General features: G+C 38.2%; 1 protein-coding gene across 3 annotated transcripts; it reads left to right on the forward strand.

Annotated features, from left to right (window-relative positions):
* The first annotated feature begins 923 nt into the window (after positions 1–923).
* Positions 924–20,411, forward strand: CHURC1 (churchill domain containing 1). 3 transcript variants are annotated; one of them, XR_009053335.1, is made up of 5 exons: positions 924–1,050; positions 10,839–10,974; positions 12,527–12,597; positions 16,184–16,282; positions 17,858–20,411. XR_009053335.1 is itself a non-coding variant. In XM_057733306.1 (4 exons), exons 1-4 carry the CDS (start codon positions 931–933, stop codon positions 17,948–17,950), a joined length of 420 nt encoding a protein of 139 aa, XP_057589289.1. In that variant the 5' UTR covers positions 924–930; the 3' UTR covers positions 17,951–20,411. The 3 variants fall into 3 exon arrangements, 2 of the variants coding, with proteins under 2 accessions (XP_057589289.1, XP_057589290.1); XM_057733306.1 differs by lacking the exon at positions 16,184–16,282; XM_057733307.1 differs by lacking the exon at positions 17,858–20,411 and having other exon boundaries at positions 16,135–16,261.
* The last annotated feature ends 1,526 nt before the right edge of the window (positions 20,412–21,937 follow it).

Genomic DNA, 21,937 nt, shown 5'->3' on the forward strand with positions numbered 1-21,937 from the left:
GTCTTTGTTGCTGCATACGGGCTTTCTCTGGTTGTGGAGAGCTGGGGCTACTCTTCATTGTGGTGCCTGGACTCCTCACTGTGGTGTCTTCTCTTGTTGCAGAGCACGGGCTCTAGGCATGCAGGCTTCAGTAGTTGTGGCACATGTGCTCAATAGTTGTGGCACACAGGCCTAGTTGCTCTGTGGCATGTGGAATCTTCCTAGAGCAGGACTCAAACCCATGTCCCTTGCATTGGCAGGCGGATTCTTAACCACTGCACCACCTAGGGAGCCCTGGCTACTGTATTTAAAAGATGCTGAGTGCAGGGTAGGAACCTGGCTGACTACTGAGTAGTTTTGTTAACCTGGACAAGACCTTTAACCACTTGTTTCCTTGGTTTCCACATCTGAAAAGGATGACATATAGAGAGATAGAAACAAGTTTCCCATTACTTTGTCCTCCAGAGGAGTCTGGGATGGTCATTTATTATTAACATTTTGTGTTTTTAGGAGATTCTCTGCAGAGCTATCAGTGCTTCTTCCCAAACACTTCATTTATTGCTTACTCACCTGCCAAAATCTGAACTATGACTCTCACTGCCCTAAGAAATGGTATGGAAAGTTACCCAAATTATAATTTCAGCTTTATATATGGAGTAAGCCAAGGCAGCAAAAAACAATTCCCTTTCTTGTGTATTGTAACTTGGCTTTCTGTCAGCCTAGACTCAGGACGGCGCCTTATGGATCTCTGCTCGGTCCAAGATCCCTTTCCCGTTTCTGCCACGTGGTCCACGGTCCCTTCCTCTCTCTCAGACGGTTTCTAAGGTCCTTCGCTTTGCTCTCGGTCGTCGTCCGGGAGACCAGACCCTGCCCTAACAATAGTTGCTAAGGGGCGGAGACTCGGAATTAGTTCCCGGGACCAAGTACTGCAGGGTCGAGTACGCTGGGCGCATGCGGCGACCTTCTCTGAGCTCTCGCGACGTTTCCTCTTCCCGGAAGCACCCGAGGACCTTCCCGGTTAACGGCGTCGCGATGTGTGGGGACTGTGTGGAGAAGGAATATCCCAACCGGGTGAGCGAGTGGGCGCCGAGAATTTCCCGCTCCTTTGGTCCACGGCCGACCCTGAGGCTTCTCATAACCCCCGGCCGGCCTTCCCTGGGAGGCCGGCGGACTCAGCCGCTCCGCCCCATCCAGTGACCCGGTAGCTGTATTTAGGCATCTGACCGCGGGGACGGCCTGCAGCCGTCGGTTCCTGCTGATCCCCGACCTGGCGGCTGATATCAGCCGTCACCCCCGTTTCTCTTGAGCTCTAGGGGAAAACAAATGAAACCCTACCATCAGCAGCAGCCCAGTCGACAGCAGAGGGATACTCCCACCCCTACCCTGGTCTCATCCTCAAGCTTGATTTGATGACGTTTAGCGCTCTTCCTGAATTCTGGCGCTGGAGGGGACCTCCTAGGTCGTCCGTTCTAACCCAGTTTTGCATATGAAACTAATGCGTAGGGGGTGGGAATCACTTGCCGAAGTTCATCTTCTAGTTAGTATGATGGCCAGGACTAGAATTCAGGTTTCCTGGTTGTTACTTTTTAAAAAAAATCTCTGTTCCTTTCAAGCTCAGGAGATTGCGAAGCTTGTTTACTCTCATTCATTCAAGGTACACTTCCTGAATATTTGTATGCGTGTAGCTGGATTACTTTGCTAGGCCAGAAGGGGATACCCAAGAAGAAATAAAAGGCAGCTTCCAAGCAGGCGAAGAGCTTACATTTTTACGGGAGCACGTGATTAACAAAAAATGCCTAGTACGATACATACATGTAGAGGAAGGGGGGAGCAATAGGGGATAGCGCTGTTCTCCGAAAAGAAAGGTGGACTTCAGTTGGGACTTGGAGGATAGTTGTGACTAGGGTAGAAAAGAAAAGGAGGAGCTGAAGACTGGGGGAAAATAACAAGAACAAGGATTCCCATACTGGCTGGGAGGTGGAAAATCTTTATGGTTGCTCTGTGTCTTAATATTTTGAGTCATACTTAGTCTTTTGGGAAGGTTTTATAGCAACATGAACACTCAGGGTTTAACCTCTTTGAAAAACGGCCTAGCGTTATCAGAGAAAAAAAAAGTTACAGATAGGCATGCTGAATGACCCAGCAGTTCCCATTCTAGAGAAATAAATGCATGTGTGGAGTATGTACCTGGAGACTGGTTTAAGAATGTTCATAACAGCATTGTTTGTGGTAGTAGACTGGAAAAAATATGATGTCGTCTTAGAATGGAACGCCATGAGTGAATGAGTCATGAAAGTGATTGGGACAGTGGCTCTCAACTGGAAGCAGTTTTGCCTCCCAAGGGACGTTTGACAATATCTGGAGACATTTTTGGTTGTCACAACCGGGGTACTACTGATATTTAATAGGTAGAGGCATTATGCTGTACCTTTCCGTTTCACATTTCTGTATTGCAATGTTTCATACTTTTTTTTTTAAGTTTAAAAAGAGATTTTTGTGAATGCGGTAATGAAAACTGCACATTATAGGCACCAAGAGGAAGATGTTTGCCATGGCTAGTATTAAATATATTAGGTTGGGGAATTCCATGGCTCCGTGCTCCCACTGCAGGGGCAACAGGTTCCATCCCTGGTTGGGAAGCTAAGATCCCACATGCTGCCGTGTTGCCAAAAAAAAAAAAAAGAGAGAAAGATATTAGGTTGGATTTTTAAGAATTGAGCTAATGAAAAGACAAAACTTATATTGAGAAGTTTAGATTTTACACTTTAGGCATTGGCCAAGCATCCAAAAACAAAAAAAAAACTGATTAGGGAAATGATTCTGAAATCTGCTGTTTAGGAAAAATAAATCTTATTGGTTGCATGTTGAGAAGATGGGATGGGGGAAAATGCAGAAGGACAGCCCTACAGAGCATTTGGGGAACCAAATGGCAGCAAGAATATAGAATTACACCTCATTTCAAAGGAACAATTAATAGGGCTCAAACAATTTCATGTAGGAGGGAAGAAGGGAAGAGCTGTCGATGATGTCAGGGTTTTCAATCTAGGCAGCTGGGAAATTTGGAAGTATTACAGAAATTGGAGCCATGTGGGAGGAAGAACCAAAATTGGGGGAGCAAATGATCAGATTATTATTTTTTTTAATCAAGTTTCATTCCAGGTTGAGAATGTAACATGCCATGGGTCAAAATATAGGATGGCAATTTGGGTAAGAGATTCAAAGAGCCAAATAAAGGAGTCAAAATAGAATTTGTTCACTTAGGAAAATGTAGAGAATCAAGCAGAATCAAGAACTGAGCTTCAGGGAATAAATTAATTTAGGAAGTGAAAGTAAAAGTATAGGAAGAGGAGTAAAGCATTGAGGTGATTGGAAAACCAGGAAAGTGCCTGAGTCAGTTTTCTCTGATTTTATTCTGTTGTCAGGTAGTTAAAGGGCTGTCATGAGGAGGAATTGAACTTTTATTTGAAACTTCAGAAGGCAGATTTAGAAATAATTGGTGGGTGGGTGTTAGGGGGTTGTAGGCTTCAAATCAGAATAAATAACTTTCTAACAGATTTTTTTTTTAATGAAATAGGTAACCTTAGAGGAATTGAACTCTCCCTGTTGTTCAGTGGAGACTAAATGACTACTTGAAATCTCAAGGATCCTTCCAACTCTGGGATTTTTTGAAGTCATGAGATATTTTTAAGGACAGTACGAGCAGAAGCCACTCTGCTTGAGCCTAGCAAAGGAAAAGGTACTAAGGTGGTAGCAGCAAGTACAGTCCACTCATTCAAAAAATTTGGCAGAGAGAAGTAATGGATTGGCATGTCGGATGGGTCTAAATGCAGAATGAGTAGGTAATAAATGTTTGATTATTTATCTTTGGTTTCATAAAATTTTTGGAGTTTTGTGGTAGATATTTTTCACAGGCTAGAAAATTTCTAACAGAGCTCTGGCCCACTGCTTGCAAAATTACACCAAGAACTTGAACTGAAGCATGAATCAGATTAGAAATGAACCATACTAATTTTCTGAATTCAAATTTTTTATTCAACTGTGAACCAAACTATTTTTTTTTTCATTCAGAAAAGCATTTAGCAAACCAGTTGGAACTAGAACTCTACTGCATTTTCTAAAATAACTCATCAGGCACAAAATTGTAATAAAACATTTCCACATCAAACTGGAAATGAAACCTATATTTCATATAGTTCAAGTTTCAGCTTTAAAATTCTTAGTAACTCAGCAGCAATACAAAAATATAGCATAAATTTAGATTAATCAGAGGGAAGTAATCAGTGTAAATTAGTTATATATTTAAATTAGGGATTATGTTTTATATACATCACTTAAACTACAAAAGTTCATGTACTCAAATTATTGCTTAGCATTAAACCATATTTAATTAAATGCTGAGTCTGATATATAATTGGTAAAGTAGTTGTATGGAAATGGATGCTTTAAAATTACATTCTGCATTTTAAAATGCCTATATTAAAAAACAATCTGGAATCAATAACTTAACCTTCCATTTTAAGACAGTGAAAAAAAAACAAGAGCAGACTAAACCCAAAGGAAGCAGAAGAAAGGAAATAATAAAGATTAGAGTAGAAATTATGAAATAGGAGATTAAAAAACAATAGAGAAAATCAACAAAACTAAAATTTGGTTCTTTAAAAACTGTATTTTCCATTTTCAATTTTAAACACTTCCTGACAAAATGTATGCACTGTTAAGTTATACCATCTGAAATAATAGTTTTTTGGAAAAAGCAAATTGGCCCAATCCTTGTCAATATAGTTGCAGATTTCTCAAATTTGTAAGATTTTATCATAATATACTTTTGTACTAATTATCATCATAATATTCAGCCATTTCTTCTTGCATATTTGTATACCTTTACAGATCCTCAACCAGGATTTACCTGAATCACATTTCCTAAGGATAGTTAATGTTTGACTATTTTCCTGTCTTCTTGAAACTGTTATAGCTTACTATTATTACTGCAGAATTGATTTTAGATTTTATTCTTTTTCCTCCCATTGTGAGAGCCTCAGTCTTCTCTGAATATGGTATGCTTTAATTTACTTCCCCAAATTTGGACATCTAATAAAATTTGTTTCATCTAATAAAAGAATCATGCCTCACGGACGAAGGTTACCCTCACTTTTAAATGACCAGGGCCATAGAGAAAGCCCCATCAGTTTCTTATTTACTGTACTTACATTTTGCCATTTTAAGAATTTATTTCCTTACCTCACAACAGATACATAGATCTCTTTTTTCTTCTCTCAGTGTTTAGAGTTTACATTCTGCCTGTTTATATGGTCAGATTACAGAGGTTAGACCATACTGTATAAGGTGCCTCTGTTTATGTGTGTAGTTCTGTTCAGAGTGCTGTTTATTTGAAAATGGTATTTAGATCTATATTCTTTTAAGACCCCCCCCCTTTTTTTTAATTAATTACTTTCTTGGCGTCTTTGGCAATCAGCGTTTATAGATTCAAGGCAGTCCTAGTTCAAACCCCAGCAGGCTTTTTTGTAAAAGTTTATAAGCTGATTCTAAAATTTATATGGAAATGAAAAGAACCTAGATTAGCCAAATCATAGGACATAAACTAATTTAAAGACTTACTATAAAGCTACAGTAATCAAAAGAGTGTGAGACTAGTGCAAAAGATAGACATATAAATCAAGGCAAGAGAATAGTCAAAAGTAGACCCACATATATAGGATCATTTGAGTTTTCCACGAAGTTGCCAGTGTAATGCAATGGGGAAAGGATAATCTTTTCAACAAATGTTGATGGAACAACTGAATATTCGCATAGAAATAAATGAAACTTGATCCTTACCTGAGACCATATATATGATCTATTTCAAAATGGATCATGAACTTAACCTACAAGCTAAAACTATAAAAATTTCTTGAAGAAAACGGAGAAAATCTTTGCAATCTTGAGGTAGGCAAGATGTTTTAGAAGACAAGCACAAACAATGAAAGAAAAAATTTGATAAACTGACTTCATAAAGATCAAAACTGTTTGCTCTTCAAGAGACACCATTTAAAAAATGGCAAACCAAAGACAGAAATATTTGTAATACATATATCTGACAAAGGGTTTGTACCTAAGATATATAAAGAACTTTTATAATTTAATAAGAGGATAAACAATTTTTTTTGTAGTACAAATATACTTTATTACCTTACAAGTGCAGGCATAACTGAAGGCCCATAATTATGTAATATTTAATGCTTAATTTTATTTTCTGTGTTACCTCTATAACCCATCAGTCGTGAAAAATATTAAAGAGCACACATTTCAATACCACATAATTAAAATAAGTATTAGTTGCTATATTTTGCTTAATTTGCATTTGTGATTTATATATTTTCCTGAATACATGGTTAAAGCAATATATGCTCAGTAGGAGAAGCAATATCACCCCTACATGCCCCACAAATCATCTACAAAAGTGTTGCATACACCACCATTTACTTAGAGCAAATGGTCGTTTTTCTATAAACACATTATTTATGAGAGCATCAGATGCAATCTGCATACTAATGTGAGGATAAACAATTTAACTTTTTAAAAAATGGGGGAAAAAGACTTGAATAGAAATTTCACAAAATAGGATGTATTAACAAGCACCATGAAAAGATGCTCAACGTAACTAGTCATCAGGGAAATATAAATTAAAACTACTATGAGACACCACTTTACATCATTAGAATGACTATAATAAAAAAGACATAATAATAATTAGTGTTGATGAGGATGTAGGACATTTGGAACTCACACATTGCTGGTGGGAATAGAAAATGGAAACTAATTGGCAGTTTCTCATTAAGTTTATACACACACACACACACTGTATTTTTACCATATGACTCAGCAATTGCACTTCTAGATAATTTACCCAAGAGAAGACTTATACATGACTTATACATGAATCTTCATAGCTACTTTATTCATAATAACTAAGAACTGGGAAGAACCCAAATGTCTATCAACAGATAAGTCCATACAGTAGAATACTACTTGGCAGTAAAAAAAAGCAATGAACAACCAATACATACAACAACATAGATAATTAACATGGGCATCATTTTGGGCAAAAGAAGCTGGGTGTAAAAGAGTATACTCTATGATTCTATTTATGTAAAATTTTAGAACAGGCAAAACTAATCTCTGGAGATACAAATCAGGTCAACGGGTGCCTGAGGTGAGACAGGTGTTGGAGATACACTGCAAAGCAGGAAGGACTTCCTGGGAAGATAGAAATTTTTGTACCTTGATTGGGGTAGTGATTACATTGTTATAAATGCTTGATAAAATTCTTTTTCACTTATCCCCTTACAATGTGTGGATTTTATTGTATGTTAACTTATACCCTAGTAAAGTTTATTTAAAAAAAAAATCAAAGCACTTGTTCTTAACAGATAGAAATTTATACTTTAATCTCAAGACTTTTTTTTTCCCCTTTAGTAGTTGTGTTGATATGCCTGTGTTTTAGTATCTCCAAACTACATAGTTAGTTTGATTTCCCCCCACCAGAGTTAATCTCTTAATACATAACACTAAAAAGACACTTAGTTAATGGTGGTGTTGGGAATCCAGGAAGGCTTCATTGTGGAATCACTTAAGATGGGTTTTAACTCCCTGATACTTCATGAGCTCTTTGAAGGTAGAAATGTATGTGACTCATCCTTGAATCCACTGCCATGCTTTGCACAGTATCCTACACGTAGCTGCATTGAAGAAATGCATTAGTTTGAATGGTTTTTGGTCACGTTAACTATTAAAAATACCTCAGTTTGTTTGTTGGTGAGAAATGAGGTTGAACTACTATCAGAAAAAACAACCCAATTAAAAAATTGGTAGAGGATCTGGATAGGCATTTTTCCAAAGAAGACATGGCCAACAGGCACACGAAAAGAAGCTCAACATCACTAATCATCAGGGAAATGCAAATGAAAACCACAAGATTTTGCATCACACCCGTCACAATGGCTGTTATCGAAAAGACAACCAATAATAAGTGTTGGCAAGGATGTGAAGAAAAAGAAACCCCAGTACACTGTTGGTGGGAATGTAAATTGGTACATTCACCATGGAAAACAGTGTGGAGGTTCCTCAGAAACTTAAAAATATTGGGTTGACTGAAAAGTTTGTTTGGTTATTTATGTAAGATGGCTGTAGTAGCACTTGGTTGTCTTTAAGTTCATTGGAAACAATTTTGTTAGATTGTATTGTGACAGCTGTCATGTCAGCGTGAATTATCAAAATTGGTGAATTTTTGTGTAGCCATTTTAATATTGAAGATGGAAGAAAAAAAGCAACATTTTTGGCATATTATGCTTTATTATTTCAAGAAAGGTAAAAACTGAAATGCAAAAAAAGGTTTGTGCAGTGTATGGAGAAAGTGCTGTGACTGAGCGAACCAGAAGTGGTGTGTGAAGTTTTGTGCTGGAGATATGTCACAGGGCAATGCTCCACAGTTGGGTAGACCAGTTGAAGTTGATAGCAATCAGATCAAGACATTAATTGAAAACAATCAATATTATACCATGAGGGAGATAGCCAACATACTCAAAATATCCAAAACAACCGTTGAAAATCATCTGCACCAGCTTGGTTATGTGAATCACTTTGATGTTTGGGTTCTACGTACCTTCTTGACCGTATTTCCGCATGTGATTCTCTGCTGAAATGTAATGAAAACGTTGTGACTGGCAATAAATAAAACAAATTGTGATGGGCAGTGAAAAGTGGGTACTGTACAATACTGGAGAATGAAAGAGATTGTGGGGCATGTGAAATGAACCACCACCAAGCACACCAAAGGCCAGTCTTCATCCTAAGAAGGTGATGTTGTGTGTATGGTGGGATTGGAAGGGAGTCCTCTGTTATGAGCTCCTTCCAGAAAATCAAACAATTAATTCTAACAAGCACTGCTCCCAACTAGGCCAACTGATAACAGCACTGGACGGAAAGCGTCTGGAATTAGTCAACAGAAAACGCATAATCTTCCACTGGGATACACAAGACCGAACGTTTCTTTGACAACCAAGCAAAAACTGTTACAGCTTGTCTGGGAAGTTCATCCGCCATATTCACCAGACATGGCACCTTCGGATTTCCATTTATTTCGGTCTTTACAAAATTCTCTTAATGAAAAAAATTTCAATTCCCTGGAAGACTGTAAAAGGCACCTGAAACAGTTCTTTGCTCAAGAAGATAAAAAATTTGGGGAAGACGAAATTATGAAGTTGCCTGAAAAATGGCAGAAGGTAGTAGAACAAAATGGTGACTACGTTGTTTAATAAAGTTCTTGGTGAAAATGAAGAATGTGTCTTTTATTTTTACTAAAAAACCGTAGTAACTTTTTGGCCAGCAGGTCTACTCCTGGGTGTATATCCGAAGAAAACAAAAACCCTAATTCGAAAAGAGATATGCACCCTAGTATTCATAGCAGCATTATTTACAATAACCAAGATAGGGAAGCAACCTAAGTGTCCATCACAGATGAATGGATAAAGAAGATGTAGTATATATGTACAATATATATTATCCATAAAAAATGAAATTTTGCCATTTGCAACAACGTGGATAGACCTGAGGAGTATTATGCTTAGCAAGATAAGTCAGAGAAAGACAGATACTGTATGTTTTCACTTATATGTGGAATCTAAAAAAATCAAACGAATAAACAAAACAAACTCACAGATTCATTGAACAAACTAGTGGTTACCAGAGGGGAGAGGGGTGGGAGGACATAAAGGGGGTTAAGAGGTACAAACTACTAGGTATAAAATGAATTAATTATAAGGATGTAATGTACAGCAGAAGGAATAAAACTGATATTATATAATAACTATATGGAGTATACTCTATAAAAATATCGAATCAGTATGTTGCACACCTGAAACTAATATATTTTAAGTCAAGTATACGTTAATTAAAAAAATAACATTCTGTAATAACCTAAGTGGGAAAAGAACTTGAAAAAGAATAGATACATGTATATGTATAACTGAATCACTTTGCTGTGCACCTGAAATTAACACAACATTGTTAATCAGCTATACTTCAATATAAAATAAAAATTTTTAAAAAGAAATGAGGTTGAACTAGCTTGTTTATGAAGAGACTTTAAGTTCTGTACAATTATTAGTAAGCCTTTAGCAAAGACCTCCCTTGAGCCAGGAGCATATGTTTAGTTTCTTAGTAACAAGTAAAACCCTTTCTCTTTTAAATGCCATGGTATCAATCTTATGAATTGCGGAACTTACCTTCTCTGCCTGATTAACATATGTCCTAAGGACTGGCTATCTATAGAGCTGAGAGTTTATTTCTCTTTGTTTATTTTGTGATATTTTTAAGGCTTAAGAAATTGCTGTTTCAACAGTCAACTGAGCATCAGTGTATGAGATCATTTTTATCATTGGCTCAGTGTTTCCATTTTGATTGAATTTTCATTCTAGTTTTATAATATGATACTTCATTTGATAGTGTTGGCTATTAGATTTTTCTAATTTTTCCTTTTCATGTATTATGTTAAGACTTGTGTTTCTAAATATCCATTTGCATTCTATCCTCTCTCAAATACAGTTGCAGTCCTCAGAGACTTAGAGCTCTAACACTGCTTCAGTTTTATTTACTGTTGAATAATAATTTTAGAGGAAAGCTAGTAATTTCAAAAATTATTTGGCATAGACCTCAAGCAAGTAAATTCTGGCCACGTTTTTTGCCTTTAGAGACTTTGTCTGTTAATCATTTTCACCAAGCTTTTGGAAATATAAGAAAATTAAATTCCCACCCCCCCACCCCCCAAAAAAAAGAAAACTAAATTCCTCTTTTTCTTATTTTAGGGTAACATCTGCCTGGAGAATGGATCTTTCTTGCTGAACTTTACAGGCTGTGCAGTGTGCGGTAAGCGGGATTTTATGCTGATCACAAACAGATCTTTGAAAGAGGAAGATGGAGAAGAAATAGTTACCTATGATCGTAAGTAGACTTCTTTTCCATCCATTAGCAGGTATCAGCTTTTGGGAGTTAGGTTATGCAAAGTATTATGAGGCCTATTTCACTATCATATTGCAATACGTAGTCACTAGTTAGTTTTTTAAGAGGAAAATATAGGTAACATCTCATTTATCTATCATCATCAGATATTCCACATAAATGACTTTTGCAGATAACTGAAGCTTATGTTCAGGCAGTAGTTTTCTTTTGTTTATCTTTAAACACTACGTCTTCTGAAACAAGAGATAGGGGCTTTTTTTTTTAACTTAGGGTCATCCATGTGAACTTTCACTTTCTACTATAGTATAATACAGTGATGTGCTGCAACAGCTATTAAAGTGTTTAGGGCTGTTTGTGCCCTTATACTGAATGGCCCTAGAATGCTGTGAATTTTCAGTCTTGTTTCTGCTTTTATAGCTTTTGTGTCTTTCATTACTGTCAGTCTGTAGTTTGTTTTGCTGCTGTAAGTATGCTACCTTCAGAATATGCTGTTCCTCATCCTTGATACTGGGAAATCAAATAAATAACTATGTATAATAAAAATAAATAAGTTCTGAGGTTGGCACTAAGAATCTCTACAAGTAAATTATATGTACGCTTTAGTGCCCAGATATTGTGGCAGCTATTTAAACTGTTGACATTTCCTTTTGGCTTGTCTCCTGATTTTTTGGTATGTTCTGACTATATGAGGAATAAATGTGCAGATAATGATATTTTGAAAGAAGGATCTGAAAGACACTAAGCCTTTAGAATAAAGTCATACTATGGAAAAATGTTCTAAATTAGAAGTGTCTTTTTCTTTCTTTTAGCATATATCCCTTTAAGCTCTATTTTTTTTCCAGGTAGTAGAGAATAGTGGTCAAAAGCAAGGGCTCTGGAGCAAGAAAGCTTGGGTTTGAATTCTGGTTCTAACACTTCCTAGCTTAGCATGGTCTTCCTAGTTACTTATCCACAATGTGCCTTTGTTTTCTTATCCCTACAAGGGTAATAACAATAGTATCTACCTCACTGGGTTTTGGAGAAGATTAAGTGAATAAACAGATAAAAAGTATTTACAACAATATCTGGCACACATTAAGCACTCAGTATATCACGGTTATTATTATTATATTGTTTTTACTAGAGCCTTTTGTTACTGCTAAATTCACTTTAATGTCTAGTGTTGGCTTTTTGTTTATGACTGGTTAGTAGCACAATTTCTATCTTTCCTGAGAATAAAAGCTCCTACGTAGTTAGGTACAACTAGTTTAAAAAACACACTTAAATATCTGTTAATTGATTACCTCAGAGAGCTTTCAGTGGGAATTAATATATGCATATTAAGTCTCTGAGTTTAGGCTTTTAATTATGTAGTGTTGCTGTGTGACAGATTCTGGATTTTTTATCAAGGTAGATATTATAATGGGTTTCCTGCTTTGTTAAATTTGACAGAATTAAGATTCTTTTAAAGCAATACCATGCTAAGAATAGAAATTTTACTGTCTTAAAACACCTTCTAAGACTCAATTATTTAAGTCTCTCTCTGTTTTGGCAGATCTTTGTAAGAATTGTCATCACGTAATAGCCAGGCATGAATATACGTTCAGTATCATGGATGAATTTCAGGTAAATGTGTAAATGTGGGTATGTTATTGCAGGGGAGGGGGATAATAAGAGTACCCTTGAAAAATCTAGGTATAGTCTTCACAAATAAATATTAGAGGAGACCATCCCTCTCTTCCACTTGTGTAAGTTGAGAGACACTTTAGATGTGGGTGGATCTGTTCAAACCTGTCTTCATAGGAGTCACAAAGCAAAACGCATGCCTTACAAATGCTATCTCATTCCTGTCATTTTTGCTTATAAAGAACAGCACATTATGGCTTCTTATGAGGTTACTGTTGTGCCTCTTTTTTCTCTACCCAGTTATGTGATTGCACAGTTGCTGGCTTTGAGTATTGACCGGCCCACTGCCACCATACTTGCTGAGCATGGAAATCATGCTAGTGAGATTATCTTTGTTTCCCTTGTAGGCATGTAGAGTCAAGCAATTCTGTAGTCTCAATTGCGATAGGATATTTTAATATTATTTGATAAGTAAAATGCTAAGATAGGTGTATCATGGTTGGAGGAGAGAAGCTGAACCACTAGAAGGATAGAGAATAGGGATGTATTATAAGGATTAGACCTTATATTGAAATACAATTGTGAGAGCATGTGAAGAATTCTACAGAATTCTGCAGGCTGGTGTAGGCCTGAAGTTGCTGAAGATTCACAGGTCTAATGGTCAGGAAGAAAAGCTGGAGGGTGGGGGAGAACCAAGGACAAACTGGAAAGCATGAGGACACACTCACCTGTGCCTGGGCCTCACTGCCATTGCTTTCAAGCCTTCAGATTGAGTTACTTGTTTAGTGTGAACTACATGTTCATCCATAGGATATAAATGTCAGGTAAGAGCTTTTAACAGGCAGGGAAATTGTTTTGAATCCTTTTGATTTGGGTAGTACTATAATTAAGGAAAAAAAATCTTCTACAGCAGAATCCTATAGAATAGTATAACCACTTTCAATTCATTCTTACTTCAGTGTGGAAGAAGGCACTTAGTCACCTGTCAGAATCTGGTCTAATATCTTGCCCATCTAAAGAACATCCTGACCACATCTCCCCAGCATCCAAAAATTTATGCCTCAAAGATACTTCTATACTAAATGTCACTTAGGGCAAAATTGAGATCTCAGTTAATGAGTAGTGGCCAAATAGGGGAATAAACATGTCAGCAGCTTAAAGGAGCAGCTCTGTCCGTTCATGGGAAGAAAAGGAGTGCTTATAGCTACTCCCCAACATTTCCTGAAGCTCCTGTGAGCTTTTTAGAGTCTGTAAGTGGATATTGATATTGCCTGTTTATACCCTAAATGAGCCATTGTGTGTCACCACATGAGACCAAAGTCTAGCTGATTTTCCTTTATGACCGAGCACAGCCATTTTCAAAGGTACCCCAGAAATTCCTTTTGGATAGGAAGAAGGTAAAGGAAGATGGCTATAGTCACAACACCAAGATAGTGTGGAATTCTCTTGGAAAAAAACCTCTTAAACTGGACTCTTTACTTCCAGTCCTCCCTCTCCCAGCATCCACTCCCCACCCCCATATTCCGTATTCTGTCACCAGCACATTTTTCTTCACGTAATGCTTTCAGACTGCTTCATCGGCCTTTCCGTAGCTCACCTTCAGCTACAGTGTAATATCCAAGCTCCCCATCCCAAGGTTCCTGCTGGGCTGGCCAGCCTCCCTTTCCCTCATCTCTCACTACTCTCCTTTTGCACACCATTCATAGCATTGCCCCAGTTTTAGACTCTCTTCCTTCCCTCTTGTTGTCGAGATTTGTATTTCCTCCTTGCGATTGCTCCTCACACTGCATTTCCTTAGGAATCTCATGCTATCTTCTCCCTTCCTAGCATCCTCCTTTTCTCCATGAGATTTAAAACATTTTTACCTTAAATATATTTAGTTCTTCTTTATTTATTAAAAGTAAATTAAAATTCTTCCAATTCACTCAGCTACCCCTTTGATTCATTCTCTGATCATCTTTCTCCTTCCTTTTGCTTCTTGGCTTGAATAGCTCTTTGCCCCATTTCCCTTATTTCCCTTCGCTCCCCCTGACAACCTACAAACTGGTTTTCGTTTTCACTGTGCTGAAATTATGCTCTCATAGATTTCCTATAATATAGTCAAATCCCTTGAACTTGCCTCCGTTTTTCTCTCTCCTAACATCTCTTCTGGATCTGGTTTTATTAACTGTTGTCTTTTTGAAGCATTAGTTCCCCTGGGGCCCACAGAGCTAAACTTTTTTCTTCTTTTTAAATCATTTTGACTGTTTCTTTGCTTTCTCTCTGGTTTTCTCTCCTATTTCTCCCTAACTGCTTTTCCCCTGAGCTTTGGTCTCTGGTCTAGGACCCTTCTCTGTACTCCTCCAAATGCTGAGCACACACACACTCAGTCTCTGATGAAACCTATTGGATATCTTTTGGATCTCCTTCTCTAACCCTAGTGCCCTCCCTGCCCTCCTCTCTTCCTTTGTTTCTCTTGCTTTTGTTTGGCTCCGCTGCCACACCTGTGTCAGGGACCATACTGCTCAAGCCTAAGGTACTGCAACAGTCCCCACACTGCAGTCATGCACACTGCCCTCAAATTTTTGTTGTTGTTGTTGTTGCTCTGGGTCTTAGTTGCGGCTCACGAGCTCCTTAGTTGTGGCATGCGAACTCTTAGTTGTGGCATGCATGCGGGATCTCGTTCCCTGACCAGGGATCATACCTAGGCCCCCTGCATCGGGAGTGCGGAGTGCTAACCACGGTGCCCCCAGGAAAGTCCCTGCCCTCACATTAATCTTCCAGAAACACATCATGCTGTCACACCTTTGCTACTCCATGTGCAACATACTTGCTATATTCCATATCGCTGTCTTTGTTCGTGCTTTTTCCTTGACTTAACTTGTCCCTTTCACTACCTTCAAGCCAACTAAACCTTACCTCTTTTAAGCTGCACTTAAACTCTATCTCCTTCTGGTTCTTAATAGTCCAGCCCATACTGCTTTCTCCCTTTTTTGAGCTCTTTTACTTACAGCAGGCCCCGACTTATGTGACAAGACGGGAACTTCCGTCTCAGCCTGATGACCCCAAGGACTCCTCATGTGCAGCTGCTGTGACTTTCTTTCCTCAGCCCCACTCCACTCCAGCCCCCATCTTATTCCAGCAGTAGTTCAGGTTCAGGGTGGGATTCCCACCATCGGTAATGTTTTGTTTTGTTTAAACATAATCAAAAGTAGGCAGGGTAGTGTATTAATCTCCAGTACCCAGCTTCAATTTGCTTTATTTGTACCTCACCATTTCCACATCTCCCCACAGGATTACTTTGAAACAAATCCCAAACATATTACTACTTCTGTAAATATTTCAGTATGAGTCTCTAAAAGATAAGGATTCTGTTTTTAAACAAATTCATTTTTAACAAAACCGTTGTTAAAGTAAGATTTTCCGATGGCAAGAGTAGAGGGGAAAGTAGAGACATAAGTACCGTTTAAATGGAAAATAAGCTATAAATGATTACAGGTGTCCTGTATTTTTTATATCAACCTAAAATCCATTAAAAGGACTATATATTTGCCTCAGGAAACGAGAGGGAAACTTTGAGACTGCTTTCTGTTCCTCTGTGGACCAGGGAAGGAGAGGACTGATGGTCAGAATTAGCAGATAGTAACAGACGGAAAAGGCCCAAGGGACCCTCAGCATAAAACAGAAGATCTGATTTTGCTCAAAGGTGATTCCACCCACTCCACCTTTCCTTCCAAATCTCTACCCTCAGGCTTTACCCAGGTGGAGGCTTTGAAGGTCTCCATGAATAACCGGGGGGAATTCTGATTCTAATAACTCGGCCAGTTTGGGTGAAAGGTGTCCTGATCCCGCCATGTTCTTGGCAGCACGGGGAGGTATGTTCCTGGCATCCCAAGTGAGAATTCTAGGCATATTTTCCCACAGAAGCACTGCTATATGCGGTTAGATTCTATAGTACTTATGCAGTATAAATTTAAAAGACTCCCTGGATTTCCCTGGGAACCTAACTGCTGTGTGCAACGTTACTTCTGTGGGAAACTGGTTCTGAATTCCAAATAATTGACCTATGATGAAATTTGGATTCCAGACTGCCTATAAATTAAAGATTATAAGTGTAATCAGTCTGCCTGATTTAACAGTCTTTCCAGATTATACTATGTGCTAGGTTTTTTCTTTCTCCCAAGTTAGACTGTATGTTTTGCAAGGTCAGACCTTGTCCTTGCCTTCTCCCATGTCTGCCAGTGCACCTGGCACATTGCAGAGCCTTTAGACACTTAATAAAAACTTGTCAGTGGATCGATTGGTTGAAAACTCAGATAGTTGTCTAGCTTCACACATTTTCCCATTTTGACTTTCTGAGTCTATGTACTATAGTCACTGTTTACCTCTGTGACCCTCTCAGTGACTGTTCAGACCCATGAAACACAAACTGCCTTGGCTGATCAATTTCCAAGCAGCCAGCAATCTCAATGTCAGGTGTGGAAATACTAACAGACTTAGTATAGATACTTGTTTTCGTAAAGAAGATAAAAAGTTTTTAAGTAAAAGATTTGAAAGAAATACGTTTCTATAGTTTATGACAATATTAAATATTATAGAAAGCAACAGCTATAAGAATAGGACTTTGTCCTAAGGATTTTTGCCTAAAACAAAATATCTTCTGTTACCAGTCTGGACGTTTGTTAAGCCCAAGAAACGTAAAACTCCTTAGATAGATCAAATTCTAAACAATGAGGTATCTAAAGATGAGACATGACATACTAGTGGATTTAACATAATTGTTTATTTTTTCTGGGAGAGATAAAAAAAGCTTTTTGCATTTGGAAGTTTTTTCCCTTTTTTGTTGTTTTAAAAATCATTTCAATTAAAAAAAAATCATTTCTGTTGCATATTAGTGTTGAATATCCTAGAAAGGAACAGCTCTAAGAACAGGAATTTGTCCTCTGGCCCACACTCAGATTGCTTCGTTACTTTAAATAGCAGCACTAAATAAGCCCAATATGTGTGTTTTCTTAGTCCAGGAAATAGCCGTGCATTTCCATGATGACATTCTTGAATGCACAGTAAATAGAGCATCAGCATGTATTCAATTTATACAAACAAAAAGGCTCTGCGATACACAGACTAAACCTAAAACATTGCTTATAGGTGTTGAAGAAATTGAGCTAATGTACAGACAGCATATCCATGACAATTTACAGAGAACAGTTTTACCAGAGAAAGTTATGAAGCATCTTTCTCCTGGTTCCTCAAGGTAATTGTGCACTTTATCTTGTTCTAGGAGTATACCATGCTGTGTCTGTTATGTGGTAAAGCCGAAGATACTATCAGTATTCTCCCTGACGACCCCCGGCAAATGACTCTGTTATTCTAAGGATCCTTCTGCAGTTCTGTGATAGCAATGTTGTGTTGGTTTACAATACAGCAAGCCTGATGGTTTGTCTAACTTAGTTTATAATGGAAATTATTCGCATATTATTTTTTTCTGCTTAGGCTTAGCTATTCTTTGAAAGAAAAAGTGGGAGTTCCCTGGCGGTCCAGTGGTTAGGACTCGGTGCTTTCACTGCCATGGCCCAGGTTCAATTCCTGGTCAGGAAAGTAAGATCCTGCAGGCCATGCAGTGTGGCCGAAAGAAAGGAAGAAAGAAAGAGTAATTTAGGGGATTGCTGTTTTCTAGAGCTGAGCTCTTCTGCTAAAGTTCCCAGTGCACATCACGCTGGCCAGAATGAAACATCTTGGTTAGCAGTTATGTGGCTGAAAAATAACTAGGTTGGAAAGCACATCTAGTGCCCAGATCTTGGCTCTATTAAAAGGAATTGGGACTCTTTGGAGAAATGACTGAGTCTAGGACTGGGGCAATAAATACACAGGATGAGCTTGGAACATCTTAAGCCCCCCAAAAGGAAAATGCTTAAGCGAAAAATCATAATGATTGGGAGCATGTCAAAGGGACAGAAGAGCCGGCTGAAGGAGCTCCCAGGGACCAAAGTTGAAACAATTTGAGCAACAAAATAAAGTAGTATTGGGTTAGAACCCACACTATAAAATAAATATTCACGCGTCCATACTGATATGAATGAATGATGGAATAAATAAATACATATATTGGAGAGAACAGACAAATCCCCCACTCAGAAAAATTTCAAATAACGTATGTAGATACTCCTCACTCCTTAAGTATGAGTTTGCATAGTGACTTCCTTCCAACGAATATAGTAGGGCAAGGGGGATAAGTAGCTTTAACTTTTACTTCACTGAGAAACCTGACAGACACTAGCCTGGTCATAAGGTTAACATCATTGATGATAAACCGTGTTGATAGCATTACCCTTGGTATGATGTGATGAGAATGACTCTTTGCCTTTGTGGTCTTCCTCCCCAAAACCTATAACCCCAGTCTAATCATGAGAAAAACTTCAGACAGATCCCAGTTGGGAGAGAAATCCCAATTGAGGAAAATACCTGACCAGTACTCCTCAAAACTGTCAAGGTCATCAAAGACAAGGAAGTCTTAGGAGCCCTCACAGCCAGAAAGAGCCTAAGGAGACATGACTAGTAAGTGTAATGTGGTATCCTGAATGAGATCCTGCACCAGGAAGAGGACATTTGGTAAAACTAGGGAAATCTGAATAAAGTGTGGACTTTAGTTAATATAAATAGAATGGTTTCAGTTGGTCCAAAGGGATCTTAGAATAGCTTGCCTTGCATCATCGAAAGAACACTGGCTTGAGTGTCATAAAACCTGGCATTTAGGCCTCTGCCATTTGGTAGCAGTATAACCATTAAGCAAAGTATCATTCTGGACTTTATGGTCCCCTTTCTATAAAATTGGGCTAGTGTAAATTGATATTATACTTCCTTCACCGTATTGCTAGAAGATCCAAATGAATCATGAGTGTAAAATGCTTTGGAGGGCATATAAAGATTTAGATAGAATGAGAAGGTTTCAGTTTTTCTCATTCTAAAATCAAAACGAAGAGGTCAGGCATTAAAACAGAATTGTTTCCTGCTCATATCTCAGACTTTCTGAACTGAGTGAGTAAAGTTGTTGATGTCAGGGCAAAGCTTTGTTATGTAACAGGAATAGTGATAATAGCTGAGGTTTACTGAGTACTTACTATGTGCCAAGGCCTTTTTAAGCACTTGTTTAATCCTCGTTAACAATTCCATGAGGATAGGTTACTATTGTTATCCCAGTTTTAGAGCCAGAGAAACTAAGGCCCAAAGACAGTTAAGTAACTTAGTCCAGGACACATAGTACAGTGATGCCCTCTCAGTAATACTGTTCAGTACACATGAAGCAGCAGAGTCTGGCAAGGTTAGGAAGAGGTTGAGAATATCAGTGACAGCACTCTGAGGAATCCAGGCATGTCAGACCAAGATTTATTATTTGGAAAAGTTAAGGCAGCTGTTCCTTAGAGATCAGTTGTTTTATTCCTGGAAAATGTTTTCCACTTTCTGCAAATCTATATCTGACCTGCTGAGGAAATCGTTTGGTGAAATGAATCCAGAAAGCAGAGAAAATGTTTCATTACTTTAAATAGCAGCACTAAGCCCATTCTAGCTTCTGAATTGTCCCTTCTTGGAGTTTGCTAATGCTTCCAACTTAGTCATTTGGAGCTCAAGAGTGTGATGTTATATGCCCCTCCTGATATCTTCATCTCTTGTAGAATGTGTAATTATGTTTTGGACAAAATATTACAAAAATTTTAAACATAAGATCCTATCCATGTATTTCATTTTTATTTAAGCCAGCATTGTACTGTGTTTTGCAGTTCTTCCTTGATCACCTTCTAGAATTTTTTTATGGATCTAATAGAATAAAGACCTCTTGAACTCACTTCTACTGCCTCTATATTTCTCTAAGTAAAGGGGAACCAGGCAAAAGCATTGGTTTTCTTTACTTCCCTTTCTGAGATATGAGAAGGAGAAGAAATCACCTGTAGGTGTAGTGGGGAACGTGAACTTGGCCTAGCACCTCGTTCTTTCTCTACCTGCTCCATGATGTACGGGTCTGGGGTCGACCTAGTTAGGCTCTTGGAGTTCAAAGCTCAGCATGTTTGCTGTTGTGTTATTTTAGCTAGCTCTGTTTTCCTCAAATGGTCTTGGGTTCTCCCAGTACTAATTAATTGACATATGATATAGTGTAGGCAGAGCCAGATATGTAAGTCATCACTAAGAAGTATACATGCACTGTTCTTTATTTCAGTGTAACAAGAATCCTTTGTTTCATTCTTCTGATTCGTGAGCAAAGCTAAGTTACTTGACTGAATTTGAGGCTCTCAGTTTTAAAATGTATGTTTTTCAACTGTAGTGCAAGTCTCTCTTGTGAGATATGCTGTGGTTAGGTAGGAAGGAAATCAAGAGACCTGGGTCTGGAATTAGCTTTGCCACCTGCTCATGGTGGGACATTGGGCAAGTCATTCTGTCAGTACCTCGGGTTTCTTCGATGGAAAAATAGACATAATCATGCCTCCTTCAGGAGTTTTAAAATCAAATGATACAATGTAAGTGAAAGCGTCATTAAGTCACACAGTGCTGTGTACAGGCAGCTGTCAACGGTCTTAATGCAGAAACTCGGAGACAGAAGGAAGCACTGTTGTGTCGTGGTTCATAGTAGAAGCTTTGGAGTCAGACCGACCAGCGTTTAACTTTCAACTCTGCCCCTCACTAGCCGTTTATCCTTGAAAGGTGTCTTGCTCATTTACCTTCTCTTTAAACACAGATAAAAATTCCTCAGGGTCAGTATGAGGATTAAATAACCTAGTATATAGAAAGTACTTAGCGCAGTGTGGCAATATAGTACACAGTAATTTGGATGATGGTTGTGATGGTGATTATAAGAAATCACCAGATTTGAAGTCACCAGTAAGGGTTCGGCTCAGTTTTTTTTCTTTTTTTTTTTAAAGCTGGCTCAGTGTTTCTTAAACTAAGGAGGTACAGCTGCGGGAACATAGTCCTGGAAATAATCATCAATTTCAGTCTATGTATCTTGGCCCCCTAAAGTCACTTATTCCAAGCCGTATTTTTTGTAAGAACCCTCAGAGGAATGATTCTCTCTGTCCCTCCTCTAAATCGAGTAGCATCATCTCAGCATTTCTGGGAAAGCTTGTTTATGGCACTTCTCCTTACTTCCTGAGTGCCCCTAGGGAAATTTGATTAAAAGATTGATCTAGGAAAGTGGATGATTATATTAAGCTTTGCCGTGTCTGTTTATGACCATAAACTGATGCTTATGAGGATGTAAAGGGGACCAACAAGATGAGGAATAAGGGAAAGGAAACAGTTTCTCATTTCTGAAGCAAACAGCATTTCCCCGCCCAAGTGAAGAGCCCTCTTCCTAGCATTATGGCCCTTTCTG

The sequence above is a fragment of the Hippopotamus amphibius genome, chromosome 4 (assembly GCF_030028045.1).
Source record: "Hippopotamus amphibius kiboko isolate mHipAmp2 chromosome 4, mHipAmp2.hap2, whole genome shotgun sequence".
Lineage (NCBI taxonomy): Eukaryota > Metazoa > Chordata > Mammalia > Artiodactyla > Hippopotamidae > Hippopotamus > Hippopotamus amphibius.